The sequence below is a fragment of the Artibeus jamaicensis genome, unplaced genomic scaffold (assembly GCF_021234435.1).
Source record: "Artibeus jamaicensis isolate MK-2021 breed Jamaican fruit bat unplaced genomic scaffold, CSHL_Jam_final contig_465, whole genome shotgun sequence".
NCBI lineage: Eukaryota > Metazoa > Chordata > Mammalia > Chiroptera > Phyllostomidae > Artibeus > Artibeus jamaicensis.
Window position 1 is genome coordinate 30590257 of NW_026521843.1, and position 14919 is coordinate 30605175.

At 34.4% G+C, this 14919-nt stretch overlaps 1 protein-coding gene across 1 annotated transcript in view; it reads left to right on the forward strand.

The window, feature by feature from the left end:
* GTF2A1L (general transcription factor IIA subunit 1 like) overlaps positions 1-14919 on the forward strand; it is a 31329-nt gene that overhangs the window by 3891 nt on the left and 12519 nt on the right. The window contains exons 4-6 of the mRNA XM_053667000.1: positions 5254-5309; positions 7163-7247; positions 8483-9069. Of these exons, the coding sequence (XP_053522975.1) occupies positions 5254-5309; positions 7163-7247; positions 8483-9069 (728 nt within the window). The remainder of the gene's footprint in view (positions 1-5253; positions 5310-7162; positions 7248-8482; positions 9070-14919) is intronic.

The following is a 14919-nucleotide window of genomic DNA, read 5'->3' on the forward strand; positions in this document are numbered from 1 at the left end:
ACAAGTGTATTGCATCAAATCAAGAGAACTTTGAAGATGACTGAAGTTTAAACATGTAAAAATAAATACACAATTTTTAATAAATAAATTTCATTTTGGGGGGACCCCCTTGTATTTGTCTATGTTATTTATATCAATTTAAAATGGAATAGACTAGTTAATGAATGATAAAGCTATTCTGTTACATTTTTCTGGCTTTTATTCCTTCTTTTCTGCCCTGATTCTTATCTTTATGCTACCCTAATGTGTGTGTTTCTAGCCATCACTGCATATATCCAAAACAGTGAGGTAGCCTGAATAATCTCCATACTCTTGTTAACTCTCCATTTCGTGTGTCTCTGTGTGCACGTCTGTGTAGACACATAAATGCCACACATGTACACATGTGTAGATATACATATGTGTATACACACATCTACACACACATAGTCACACACACAGATGGGTTTTGTTGAGTTGAGCTGAAATTCCACAGATTAATGTTTGCATGAGGTGAGGATAGATTTTAGATTAGATTGTCAGTAATAACTAGGTATTTCATTGCATAGTTGGGAACATTCACGTGAAAATCACGTGAACCAAGGTGAAGAGAAAACTAGTAAGGAGGCTAGTACCTCATTTATTACAAAATGAGAGAATTTAAGTGTGGCAGCAATCATAGCGTATAAAAACAAAACAAATTGATAGAGTATTAAATTACCAAACACAACTTTTATTTAATACTATGCTCGTTTAACTCTGCTCTATAAGAATTAGCCATGGAAGTTTTAATTACTAAGTTGATACATGGAAACATTTTTCATCAGTTGTTGGATTTTTAGCTGATTTCATTTTTAACTTGTCTATTTTATTAGGATATCCCTTTCCTATTTAAATGACATTCTTTTGCATTTTTTCTTTATTAAAGAATTTGAAGATTTTTACTTAGGAACGGCTTGGTGGGTGGTAAGTTTGAGGGGGGAAAATATTGGTCTTATCAAAAGTATACTTAACACTTTTCAGGTTCTTTGTTATTCAAAATTGCAATACTTGATTTTGCCGCAAGATGGTAATATTCCCAGTGATTTAAATCACAAAATACTCTTGGAACTAATATATCTAGTTGGCTTTCACTCAGCACTTTTATTCTCTGTCTTAGAAGTGAGAATAATAGAAACAATTATATTTAAACAAGACAGTTTTCTCATTCTCTTCTACATCACTTATAATGAAGTGATTTAAGAGAAAGTATATATATATCCTTTAAAAATGCATTTTAGGCCTTATTCCTATTCCTCTTCATTTCTAGGTACCCTAAAATAAGATTCTTAAAACAAAGAGTACCATAAAATTGATGTACTTTATTGTATAGTTTTAAAAGCTTGATTAAAACAACCTAAACTAATTTCTACAACCTTTTTATCTCTTGAAAACAACTTCAGTCTATAATGGAGTGTTTGCCTTTGTCCCACCCTTAAAACTTGTTTGCCCTATTCTAGTTTTAGACTGCATTATCCATTTATTTAATAATTTCTTGTTAACTCTTGTTAATAATATCTTCAGTTGCTAACATTTTCTTGGTCTCAGGACCCCTTTACACTCTTAAAAATTGAGGACCTCAAAGTGCTTTCTTTTAGGTGGGTTTTAAGTATCTACTTACCATATTAGAAATTAAAGCTGAGAAATTAAAAAAAGTTGGTTTAATTAAAAAAATGACTATGTCAATGTAATGACAAATATTTGTTAAAAGGAGTTAAAATATATTGTTAAAACGCTTTTCCAGAGCAAAAATTCTTTTGTGAGATTAGTTGCATTGCATTCCTTTCTGCAAATTTTGTTAATGTCTGGCTTAGTTAAAGACAGCTGGATTCTCATTTATTTTTAGATTCAATCTGTTGTGCTATGCGGTTTTGGTTAAAGTAGATGAAGAAAATTTGGCCTCACACAGATAGATAATTGGAAAAGTAGGAGTACTTTAATAGCATTTTCAGACAATTTAATATTACGCTAAAACTCAACAAGTGGTAGTTCCTGAGAGGCAGTGTAAGGTGGAGTCTGAAACCACAGCAGTGGACTTTCGTGATGTTCAAGTTCATGGGTGTTTCTTACACTTCAAATGACTCTTTAACCCATCTGTAATTTTGTAACATATGTTGGGTATTTGGAAAATACTGGGTCACTGAGTTATGTAGTTGATAGATACATTATTCTTAAATAAGATAAAAAATCATATTCATTAATATCACCACATATCATATCAGAAAAGCATTAAAAAGCCCTTAAGCCCACTGTGGTGGGTATAGTTTCCAAATATCTGATTTTTGGTTGAAAACTTGAATTTTATCATTGTCAAACAAATACCAGTGTGCTTTCCTTGAAGTGGTGGACACATTAATTCATTTTAAAAATATCTGCCAATAACCTAATATTCTGAATAACCATAGTTCCTGTCAGTTATTCTTTGAAGTAAAAATAGTGTTTCTTAAATGAAGAGGCTTGGTTAGCTCCCGACTTAAACAGTAGCATTAGCCCCTCACACCTCCTCGTACTGCTCTTCTGTACGCTGCAGGAAGGTCTCATGTGTCCCTCCCATTCCGTCACAGGATATTAAGAGGAAGTGTACTTGAGAGTTGAAATTTAGTAAAAATAATTCTTTGTAGTTACATTAAGGACCATCTTAAGTGAAACAGGTTTGTTGCTGTTGTTTCCTTCCTTCCTTCCTTCCTTCCTTCCTTCCTTCCTTCCTTCCTTCCTTCCTTCCTTCCTTCCTTCCTTCCTTCCTTCCTTCCTTCCTTCCTTCGTGAGTGGCAATGGAGAGTAAATACAAGGACCACTATTAAGGTTTGTACTGCCTTAATTAATGCTAAGGTGCCTTCGGTTTTACTCATCATTGCTTTGTGTCATCAGTGCGAGCATCAATAAAATATTTAATGAGAAATGAAGAAGGCCTATATTGTCTTGCTATTCTAAAAGGTAATGACCTTGTGAACACCTTCAAAGGGTCTCAGGGATCCCCAGGGGTTTGCACACGACACTTTGGGAACTCTTCTATTTTTAGGGTGATTATATATAATTTATAACCTACCTTTTTTTTAAGACTTGATTTTTTTAGGACAATTGTGGAATTGAATTCTTTCTAAAGCCTATTTTTTGCGAAATTTAATAGTTTAGGTTATATACATGAAGACCAGAATTCTGACAGTTTGTTTATGTAAAAACATTTATTCAGTTAAAACATAATTGGTTACTGAAACTGTCCTGAATATTTTGAACAATGAGTTTCAGGGTCCTGGCCGGATATCTCACTCAGTTGACTGGCATATCAGCTGATACGCCAAGGTTGTGGGTTTGATCTCTGGTCAGTGCACCTACAAACAGCAACCAATGAATGCATAAATAAGTGGAACAACAAATTGATGTGTGTGTGTGTGTGTCTTTCCCTCCCTCCCTTTCTCTCTCTAAAATCAATAAATTAAAAAAAAGTAAAAGTCTTAGGAATATATATATACACACACACACACATACATGTATAAATAAAATTTACAAACATATATAAATAGTGCATATAACTTGTGAATTTAGTATCAAACTTGAGTAGGAGTTGCATGAAACTTTACTATAAAATTCTGTTAGTTTATGCTTTTATTCTGATGGCCATAAAGAAACTCTGTTTGATTTCTATAACTATAGGGAATTATCCTTTAGGATTTATTGCAGTCTTTAAAAGAGGAGCATTATTGCTGTTTTTCCTCTTCAGACAGTGTGGTAACACATTTTTGTTTCTTCTTAGGCTATGGCTTAAGCAGTACCAGCTTAAGCTTTGCTCACTTCAGCTAATTAAAACTAATACCATTGTGTTCCTTCGGCTGCAATTCTAATTTAGCCTTTCTAAAAGAATGCCTGTTAACAACCAAAGCCATAGATGAACAGAGGATAAAAATAATTTTGTGCTTCATTAACTGTCAATCTAGGTAGCCTCACTTCTGTTGTTTTAATGTGGGAAGAATGGTTTAAAAAATATTTGCTCTTCTTAGCTGTTCGCTGTATATGATGGAATCATTCTGGTGTCAGAAGCAGATCTTTGGGACAATATTCCTTAATGTAGTGTGTGAAAGAGGCCACAGTAAATGTTACATTTAATACCTATGTGCATGAACATGCTGAACATTTTTGTTTTATTAAACAAACAGCAAAATGATAGTTTATAGTCATGTTCAGCTAAGTAAAATGAACCTTGAGGTAAGGTTTAAGGATTAAGATTATGGGAGTTACTCTTTGTTTTTTAGACTGATTTTTTAATGATTATGTTTACATTTATTTGGCCAACCTTTTAGGTATATTATAAATGGAATGATGGTTAGCATAGAAAATTGGTAGATATAAAGGAAAGGTAAGATTGCAGCTTTAATACAGGTTAAGTTGGTGTTCTCTTAATTTATTCTTATATTTTTTCTAAGCAGTCATACCTGTTTATGCAAAGACTTCAGGAGACATATTCTTTTTTTTTAACCCTTACCCAAGGACATGCCTAGTAATTTTAGAAAGAGGGGAGGGAAGGGAGAGAAACATCAATGTGAGAGAGAAACCTCAATCGATTGCCTCCTGTTCGCACCCCATCTAGGGACTGAACCCGCACCATAGGCACATGCCCTGGCTGGGAATTGCCCCCCCAACCCTTTGGTTTATGGGCTGAGGCTCCAGCCAACTGAGGCACACTGACCAGGGCGTCAGGAGACATCTTCTTACTCATTTATTTTTGAAACTATGTACCTGTGCTTGCCTTTCTTGGCTAAAGTACTGTAAATAATTTTTCATAAAATGAATGTATTGAAATTTATTTTGAACCTATAAAATGTAGAAAGATTTATGTTGGGTTATATGTTTTTGCTCAATAGTATTGTCTTTCAGAAATAGGCACTTTAACAAATATTACCTTTTCTCCCTGTGAAATGTTATGATGTAGATTTAGTGCTACATTGACTTCCTGAAGACAATCTAGGTATTTATTATGGACTTCCATAATGTAGTATACATTTTTGCAATGCAATATTTTCTTTTGGGTTTTAAAGTAGGTTAGTTGTAAATTCTTTAAAGTTGTTGGGAAAAAAACCTAGTTAAATACTTTTACCTCTCAGGATCAGGCAGTTTAGAATTCACCGTGGTCAAACATGTTAGTGTGTGATGGAAACCAGTTTTTAAAATAAGCTATATTTAGGAATTTTATTCAATTGGTAAATTCTAATGAATTGTGTAATTATTTTGTTTTCTATGCAGCATCGTTAGTTATTCCTGCTGGTAGAACTCTTCCCAGTTTTACCACAGCAGAACTGGTATGTAGTTTATTTAAGATATATTTTAAAAGATGTACCCCACTTTTAGTGAATGACGGCAGAAGGCTGGGCATAAATGTAATTCCTAATACTCCAGTTGAATAGGAAAGATATGGTAAAGGATGGGAGACAGGAATGGCTTCTGTAACATTGATCTTGCAAAAACTCAGGAGTTACAAAATTAACATCTTCTTATCAACTTTTTCTATCTTCCATAGCAGTTGTTAGCATCTGCCAAGACTGTACCTACAAGACTATAAAATCTTGGAAGTTACATTGTATGGAGTTTTAATACACTGTATGATGTTATATACTTAGTGGATTCTAAATAGATATGGTTTTTTTTTTTTTTCTGATTTTGCTCTCCCCAGAGTTGAGCCATAGCATAGCTATTCCTTTTCTTTAAGCAGAATATATTGGTCATTTTTTACATTTGTGTAGTAGAGGTTAAAGTATAGATTCCCTCCACATAGGATTTGGGGGAAGAAAAAAATTAAAACTTAATACGTATATAACTGAGTAGTTTTTGTTGGGGAAAAACTACTTTTTCTCTTTTGCCTTTTTCCCTTATATACCAATGGTATATAATCCACTAACTGTTTTTCATTTTCTTCCAGCCCATGAGCTACCTTTCTAGGATAAAAAGTTTAATGGGCTATTTATTTCCATTTCAATAAATAATCATATCCCTTACAGGATTTTGGGGGAGAATGGTGCCATTTTTGATAGGACACCAATGAAGAAATATCTCTGCTTTTGAAATTCTTAGAAATAAATTTTCTTCTGATTAAGAAGAAATAATATACTTCTCAAAAGTTAAAACAAATCTATAAAGTAAAAAGTGAAAGGACCATGCAGTACTATACCCCAAACAGAACTGTTTTAATTAACATATATCCATCTTGATTTCTATCATGAAAGTAATATTAATTTTCAGAGTAAAAGTAGGATCATTCTTCATATTGTTTCTGTAATTTACTGTAAAGAAATTAATAATATAGAGGGATTCTTTTCAATGCCAGTAAAATATTGATTAGCCTTAGTAAATATATCTCAGTTTAATTAACCAATCTTGTTGATGGACATTTAAATTATTTGTAGCTTTTTAAAAATATAACATTGCATTGATTATACCTGTAGATATGTCTTTGTGTATTTGTGTGATAATCAGATAATCAGGATAAATTTCTAGAAATAAAATTTCTGGGACAAAGATCATGCATGATATATGTTGAAATTTTGATACAAAATGCAAAATTGTTCTTCAAGAGAATTGTATCATATATACTCATATAAGAAGTGGTTTGAGAGAATTGATTTTAATCACATCCTTACCAACATTGAATCAGTTACTAATTGATCTTTTAAATTTTTGCAGGTCTGATAGGCAAAAATGTTTCTGTCTTTTGATTTAATGTCTTAAAAAATTTAAAATTATATGGTTTAATTATTTCAAAATAAAAAATATACACTATTGTATCATCTACTTTAAAATACCATTAATGATCAACTTACATACTATAGGACTCCTATAAATGATTGTGTTTTTTATATTTGGCCTCTTGAAGATCAGTTGCCCAAGCAAGCATATGTAGTGGACAAGTTTTTGTGAGTCATTCATTGTTTGTACTGTTAAGACTTAATGGCTTTATTGCTAACAGCCAGAGAACAGAATTACTTTTATTGTAATGAGATTATTTAAATGGAACATAAAAAGGCTGTTTAATCCAAAGAACTCAAATGCAATGTTACTTGTCAAACTGTTGTCCTTAATCAGATTTTTTGACCCTCTATCATCAGGGAAAAAAAGATACAAGTAAAGCCCTTTTCTAATACAGATTTCTCATATCTAGAGCACCTCGAACTCCAGTGCAAGCTTCACTTTTCCTGGTTATCCGATTCACGTACCAGCAGGTGTGACACTACAGACCGCATCTGGTGAGAGTACAGTCTAAAGATGTTTTGTTTTCAGCATTGGCATTCACTTCTGGATGTTAATCTCTATGAGTTTTTAAATAAACATTATACCAGAAGTTATAAGAACTTTTAATAAACCTTACTTTAATGATAAATGGTGGTTATTATTATGGAGACAGTCTCCCATGAAAGACCCTATATTAGCCTTGTCCTGTATTTCTTTTTTTTTTTAAGATTTTTATTTATTTATCTTTAGAGGGGAAGGGAAGGAGAGAGGGGGAGAAAGGTCAATGTACTGTTGCCTCTTATGCGTCCCCCACTGGGAACTGGCCTACAATCCAGGCATCTGCCCTGACGGAATCGAACTGTGATTCTTTGGTTCACAGGCCCGCACTCAGTCCACTGAGCTACACCAGCCAGGGCCCTGTCCTGTATTTCATTCTCAGTTCTCTTTCCCAGCATTGCATAAGATACTTTACATGTTCACTCTATGTTTACTCTAATTCAAGTCAGTTATCTAAATTGTGATGAATTCAAAATAACATTTCTGTGTCCTTCTAATCCAGAAAAACTAAAGATTAGATTGATCAACTTTTGTCTCCTTTCTTATTGGAGATTGTATGGCATAATAGAATATCCCAAATGTGTAGGGATTAACCAACTTCTGCTTTTAAGAGTACTCTTTCTAACTTTGAAAGAGAATTATATCTATTCTTTGGGTTGTCGCAAAGTTTAAGCAAAACAGCTAATGCAGTGCTCAAAAAATAAATTTTGTCTTTATGGTTTTATTTTAAAGGGAAGAAGGGGAAAAATTTGGTAACTTTTACAATTAGTAAACTCTTTTTGCATAGCCTTGTCTTATAGTTGTTATGTAGTATTTTATATCTTAAATATATGGAATATACCTTCCATGATTATTTTTGTTAAAATCCCAAATTTGGGTTGGTAACACTGTAATTTATCAAACAGTGTGAGAGATTTATGGAGTAAATATTGGTGGCCTATATGTATCTCAAAATGTGCCGTATAAGCAATAGTGAGAAAAGGCTAGAGTTAAAGCAAGACATTTAATTTTTTAAAATGACTAATACATACTTTAGAAAATACAAAAAATCAGAAGACTAAGAGAAAGTGTCTCCTAGAGATAACTGCTAATGACACACAGATATATTTTCCCTGATCCTGTTGTATATGACTTTATTTGAAAGGAAATCGGGATTATATTGTTCTTACAGTTTTGATTTCTCATTTTTAAGGTCACCTTTATAAAGTCAATGTACCAATTATGGTGACACAGACTTCTGGAAGAGCGGGTGTTCTTCAGCATCCAATTCAGCAAGTATTTCAGCAGCTTGGGCAGCCTTCAGTACTGCAGACCAGTGTTCCACGGCTGAGCCCAGGCTCTCTTCGGGCATCCAGTGAAAAGTCACAGGGAACAGAAACTGTGCTCCAGCAGCCCTCAGTTCTTCATTCTGGAACAGTGGATAGGAAACGTTTAGAAAGTGCCACCGGTGATACACTTGCACCTCCTGGAAATAAGCGTAAAATCACGTCCGAAGCTTTGTTGAGTCAGCCAGAGAGCTCTCAGTATATCAGTGTTCCAGGTGTTGTATTTCCTGCACAGGTCTCTCAAAGGGATGCTAACGTGAAGACTTTGCCCAGAGTTTCAGCGAGCGCAACTCAAAACCTGCATGAACCCATCTCCATGGGCCCTCAGGGGGCTCAGCACCAGCACAAGTCTGATGTTCAACTTCATTTTGTTCAAAATAGAATGTTTGGATGTGATTCTGTAAAGCAGTCAAGAAATACAGAGGAGCCCAGCAGTTTACCTGTCTCAGAGAAGGTACTAGGGATAAACAGTGGCCAGTAATTAGATATTCTGTTTTTTAAGCTGTAAGGCTACTTAAACTATATACGTTTTGTTGTTCCCTTTAGAAGATTGTTTTTTAATTGTTTTTACTATAACTATCAGTTTTTAAAGTATTCATGCTCAACATTTCTAAACTTTTAATGCTCAGCATTTCTAAACTTTTAATTTCAATTAGTGAATTAGAATATTTCTTTAAAGAAAATGCATTTGTTATAAGGTAATCCATTTTACCTCTCCTTTAACATCGTGAGAATTGTTTTTGTCTGCAGATAAAATATAAAAGACCCAGAAATCCATCCTAGTAATTAAATGAATATTTTGAGGTAAATTCATTGTCATACTTAATATATAAAAGAGGTCCAGAATACTTTTTTCTTGCTTTACCTAATTTTTCTAAACTCCCATATGAAAATTTTCTCTACGTGAGGAATTATCTTCAAATAGATATTTGGTTCTCCCTGTTTGCTAAAATACTAGTTCACATAATTTCTTTTGGAATTTGAACCCTAAAAAAATAGTTTCTAATTAACTTTCCATATTGAAAATAGGCTTTAATTATTAATTTCCAGGGAATTCATAGTGATAGCAGAAAGATTTATGGGGAATTTTGGGTGGTAAAACAGAAAATGTCATGTTATCTTTTTATAAATGTAAAATATGTCGTATAGTTAACTCCATTTATCCACTTTCCAGTGACATATGACAAATAATGAAAGGTTTGTATCTCAAGCTAAATGGTTTAGTGGTCCTTTAGAACTTCTGTACAAATTTGTAACGATGGATAGTTAAGTGCCACCATAACATTTTCGTAGGTAGAAGGGGAAGCCTGTGGGCTACAGTGAAGGATAACCAACACAGAAAAAGACTGTAAAAAACTATCTGACCTGTTTTAGAATGTTTCAGATATTTGATGAAGCTTGTTCCAAATCTTTTAGCAAGTCTGTTTCTAGTTTAGTTTTGGTGTAAAGTGTTAAGATTTAAATGTTTTTTTTTGAGTACTCTGATATTTCCCAAATAATACACAAAATATAAGAAATGTAGGCTAAAATAATTATGAAGCACATGGTTTTGAGGTAAAATAACTGTACATTTAAAATAAGTATTTGTTTTTGTTATTCAGAATTTTTGGAGGTGTTTTTCTCCTGGACTGTGCATGAACTTTGCAGAGTTTTGGTGTGAGGATTCAAGGACTCATTGGACTGTTTGTTAGATGTCACCTTGTGCTTTGTTCTGATATGGGGAAGGAGATTAGTTAAGGGGGAATAATCAAGGATTGTTTAGGGGATAGTTGTTGAGAGCTCAAGCTTTGGAGCCATAATAGGTTCAAATTCCAGATTCACTACTTACAAGCAAGCAATATAATGTTGCTCTCTGAATTCTAAAATTATCTTCTGTAAACTGGGCATAACACCAATGTCATTTTTTTAAGAATTATCAGAGATGATGTATATAGAGTTTTTAATAGCTTCTGGTGCCATATAAGCTTTACAGTAGTGCTGTAATGCTTTATGTGACATAATGAGTAACTTTTTATGTAACTTGTTGGTTAGAATGAAAATAGATCTATATTGAAAACATAATTCAAACATTCAAAATTTACCTTATCAATTTTTAAAATTAATTTACTGTAGGATATCTTTAAAATACCTCTTAATCTGGTAATGTTTGTACTAATATAATTTTCAAAATTTATAAATGCTATAGCTTTTCTTTTTTATAAATAGCTTTTCAGAAAATCTTATTGCTTTAAGCAAGTTACAATTGGCTATAATTGTTTACTTTTCCTGTGTAGGCTAGCACAAATCTTAAGTTTCTGTGCAAATGTCTCTGAGACAATCTTGCTGTTTCATAAAATATATTCCTGACAATTTTCGATGTGCTCCTATTTTAAAGTCTATGTTACTATGTTGTTTTTCCTCTGTGTATGATTTTTTCTAATCTTATAATGCCACAGAAAACTAGAAACTCAGGTCTTTATTAGAACTCCAAAAAGTGGGAGAGAAGTGGGTGTGGTGGTTAGCTTTGACTCCTTATTTCTGGCCTGCCCCCCAAACCATTCTCATCGCCCCAACTGCACACGTTGTCATTCTGCTGCCGTATACTAAGTATTTGCCTTCTGACTGTATTCTTGTAGCTTCTTCATCAGCTCCTCCTCCATATCTGCCCCTCCTGTTTCCTAAGGGTCCATCCTCAGCTCATTTATATTCTCCATGTTTTCCCTGGGCAGTCTCATGTATTATCGTAGTGTAAACTACCACCTATTTGTTGATGACTACACTGTCAACCCCATTACTCCTGGGAGCTTCATGCTCATATGTGCTTTCCAGATAGATCTACCAGAATGTCACAGTAATTCACCGTTCCTCATGAGAGATGAGGCCTGGTACTGCTGCCCATCTGCCATCACAGGCTGAGGACTACAATGACCATTTGTCTCTTTTCTTTCTCCTTGTTCTCCTTATATCATGGGCTTTTTAACAACTATTTTTTAAATGTTGGAAAGCATATATAACACAAGATTTATCATTTTAACCATTTTATTGTTGTACAGCCATCACCATGGTCAGTCTCCAGCACTTCTTCATTTCACGCTGAGATGTTATACACATTAAACAGTAACTCGCCATTACCCCATCCATTCAGCCCATGGTATCTTCTGTTCTACTTTCTATCTCTCTGAATTTGGCTCTTCTAGGTACCTTATAAGTGGAATCGTACAATATTTGTCCTTTTGTGACTGGCTTATTTTACTTAGCATAATATTTTTAAGGTTATTCCATGTTGTAGTATATGTCAGAATTTAATTCCTTTTTGAGGCTGAGTCATGTGATTTTGATAACTTCTAAAACTAAATATTTCTGAAATCTGGTTGCTCTTCCAGCGTACTGCTATTCCCCTAATTGTTACTCATTTGGGGTAATAAAATAGTTTTCTATGTTACAGCTGATAGGATAGCAGCAGAATGAAAACATCATCTTTGCTGTTTTCATTCTGCTCAGCTCAGTCTGTCCACTCAAGAGGTTAAGCTTCAGAGATCAGAATTACTATGAACCCCTTCTCTATTCCTTAATAACTATGTGACTTGGACAAGGTACCGTTTTCCTATTTGTAAAAGAAAGATAATAGTATCTACCATAGAGTCGTGGTGGTGGGAGGATTGCATGGGATAATCAGTGTGAAGTGCTCAGCAGCACACTGCCTCACACATGGTAACATTAGCTATTAGTCTCTGTTCTTCATGGCTAGCAGAGACTTACCCACAAAGCAACCCACTTAATACATCACTGACTACCCATCACTTCTAGGTTAAAGTTTAAGCTCGTTAATGTGGCATGCAAGGACTTCTGTGTTCTTTCTCAGCCAGAGTTTCTTATTTATGCTTCCTTTATTTTATGCCTGCTACTTTACTGGGAACACCACAATAACTATAAATGAATCTCTGTGTTAACCTTGTTGTTTTCTGCCTCTCTTTTTTGCTTCTGTTATTTGTCTGCTTGGTGCCTGGATTTTCTTCCTGCCATCCTTTTCTTTGGTCCATTCCTACTTATCCATTTACTACTTCTTCCAGAAATCTTACTTCAATATCTCCCTTTGTTGTTGGATTGGATGCTTCTCTTCTATGTTATAGCAAATTAAGCATGTGTCTGCTATAATGCAGTTAACACATATACACTAAAAGGTCCTATTTGCATTGAGAGGTACATTTTATTAATCTGTATATCTAGTACTTAAAAATATATACACATTTATGTATGCTAGAATATAAGCTTTTAAAGAACAGGATTTATGATTCTTTATTTGGCTCAGTACTTCTCAGTCCTGGCTAAATGTTAGAATTACTGAGGCATTAAAAATATAATGTTCAGGTCTACCCCTAGGGATTTAGATCTAATTGGTCATGAGTGGGTTCCACTCATCAGTGTTTAAGAGCTCTCTGAACTGATTGTAATATGTAGTGAAGATTAACTTCACTACATATTACAGAAGAGCTACTTCTGTAGCTCTAAATCAATACATGAATGAGAAATGGATAGAATGAGGGAAAAAGAGAATATATAACTTCAAGTAAGAGCTTTTATTTTTCTTTTAAATCTATTCTGATATTCTTCTAAAAGGTAAACTATCATATCAGTAGTTATTTGAATTCAGAATTCAGTTAATTGGATGTCTGGAAAAAGTCCAACCATTATTAATGTAATGAGAACAGTTTGCACAACATCAATGTAACCTGGCAGCCAAGAATAGTGGACTGAAATGTGCATGCATGAACAATGACGACTTCACTGTGCTAGTCAGTGGGGGACAGTAGATGCTGTTGAATGGGCATGTAATACTGTGTGGCCATTGCATTCAAAATGACCGAATGAGTAGATCAATGAATCTGCATCAAATTTTGTGTTAAGCTTGAACATTGCTCTGTGGAAACTTATTTGGATGATTTGGGAGGCTGCAGCTTTGGGCAACTGGTGATTGGCAGCTTCATCATGACAACATGCCTGCTGCATCATGTCTCATGCAGAGTTTTTTAGTGAAATATCAAATCACCCAGGTGACTCAGTGGCACTTCAGCCCAGATTTGGTGGCCTGTGACTTCTAGCTTTTCCCAAAACTAAAATCACCTTTGAAAGGGAAGAGATTTCAGACTATTGATGAGATTCAGGAAAATATGACAGGGCAGCTGATGGCATTTGGAACTGTGTCAGGTCCCAAGGTGCCTACTTTGAAGGGGAGTGAGGTATCATTGTCCTATGTAGTATTCCTTGTATCCTGCATCTTCTTCAATAAATGTCTCTATTTTTCATAGAGATACCTTCTGGACACACACACACACACACACACATATACACACATATATAATTTTTTCAGATAAAAATATTTTATTAAGCTATTATAATTGTCCCATTTCCCCCCTTTATTCCCCTTCGCTCTGCACACCCCTTCCATCTGCATTCCCCCCGTTTAGTTCATGTCCATGGATTGTACCTATAAGTTCTTTGGTTTCTACATTTCCTAGACTATTCTTAACTTCCCCCTGTCTATTCTCTACCTACCATTTATGCTACTTATTCTCTGTAACTTTTCCCTCTCTCTTCCTCTCCCACTCCCCTGCTGATAACCCTCCATTTTTTTGGTTCTGTTCCTGTTCTAGTTGTTTGCTTAGTTTTTTTTAGGTTCAGTTGTTAGTTGAATTTGTTGTCATTTTTACTGTTCATATTTTTCTTCATCTTTTTCTTAGATAAGTCCCTTTAACATTTAAGGGCTGGGTGATGATGAACTCCTTTAACTTGACTTTATTTGGGAATCACTTCATCTGCCCTGTCATTCTAAATTATAGCTTTGCAGTAATCTTGGATGTAGGCCCATCCAATGTAGACTGTAATCTAAATTACAGTAATCTTGGATGTAGGTCCTTGCCTTTTGTGACTTTGAGTACTTCTTTCCAACCCCTTCTTGCCTACAAGGTTTCTTTTGAGAATTCAGCTGATAGTGTAATGGGAACTCCTTTGTAGGTAACTGTCTCCTTTTCTCTTGCTGCTTTCAGGATGCTCTCCTTATCTTTAATCTTGGCTAGTATAATTAAGATGTATCTTGGTGTGTGCTTCCTGAGGTCCAACTTCTTTGGGACTCTCTGAGTTTCCTGGACTTCCTGGAAGTCTGTTTCCTTTGCTACATTGGGGAAGTTCTCCTTTGTTTGTTCAAATAAGTTTTGCACTTGCTGCTCTTCCTCTTCTTCTGACATCCCTATGATTCAGATGTTGGAAGATATAAAGGTGTCCTGGAGCTTCCTAAGCCTCTCCTCACTCTTATGAATTCTTGTTTCTT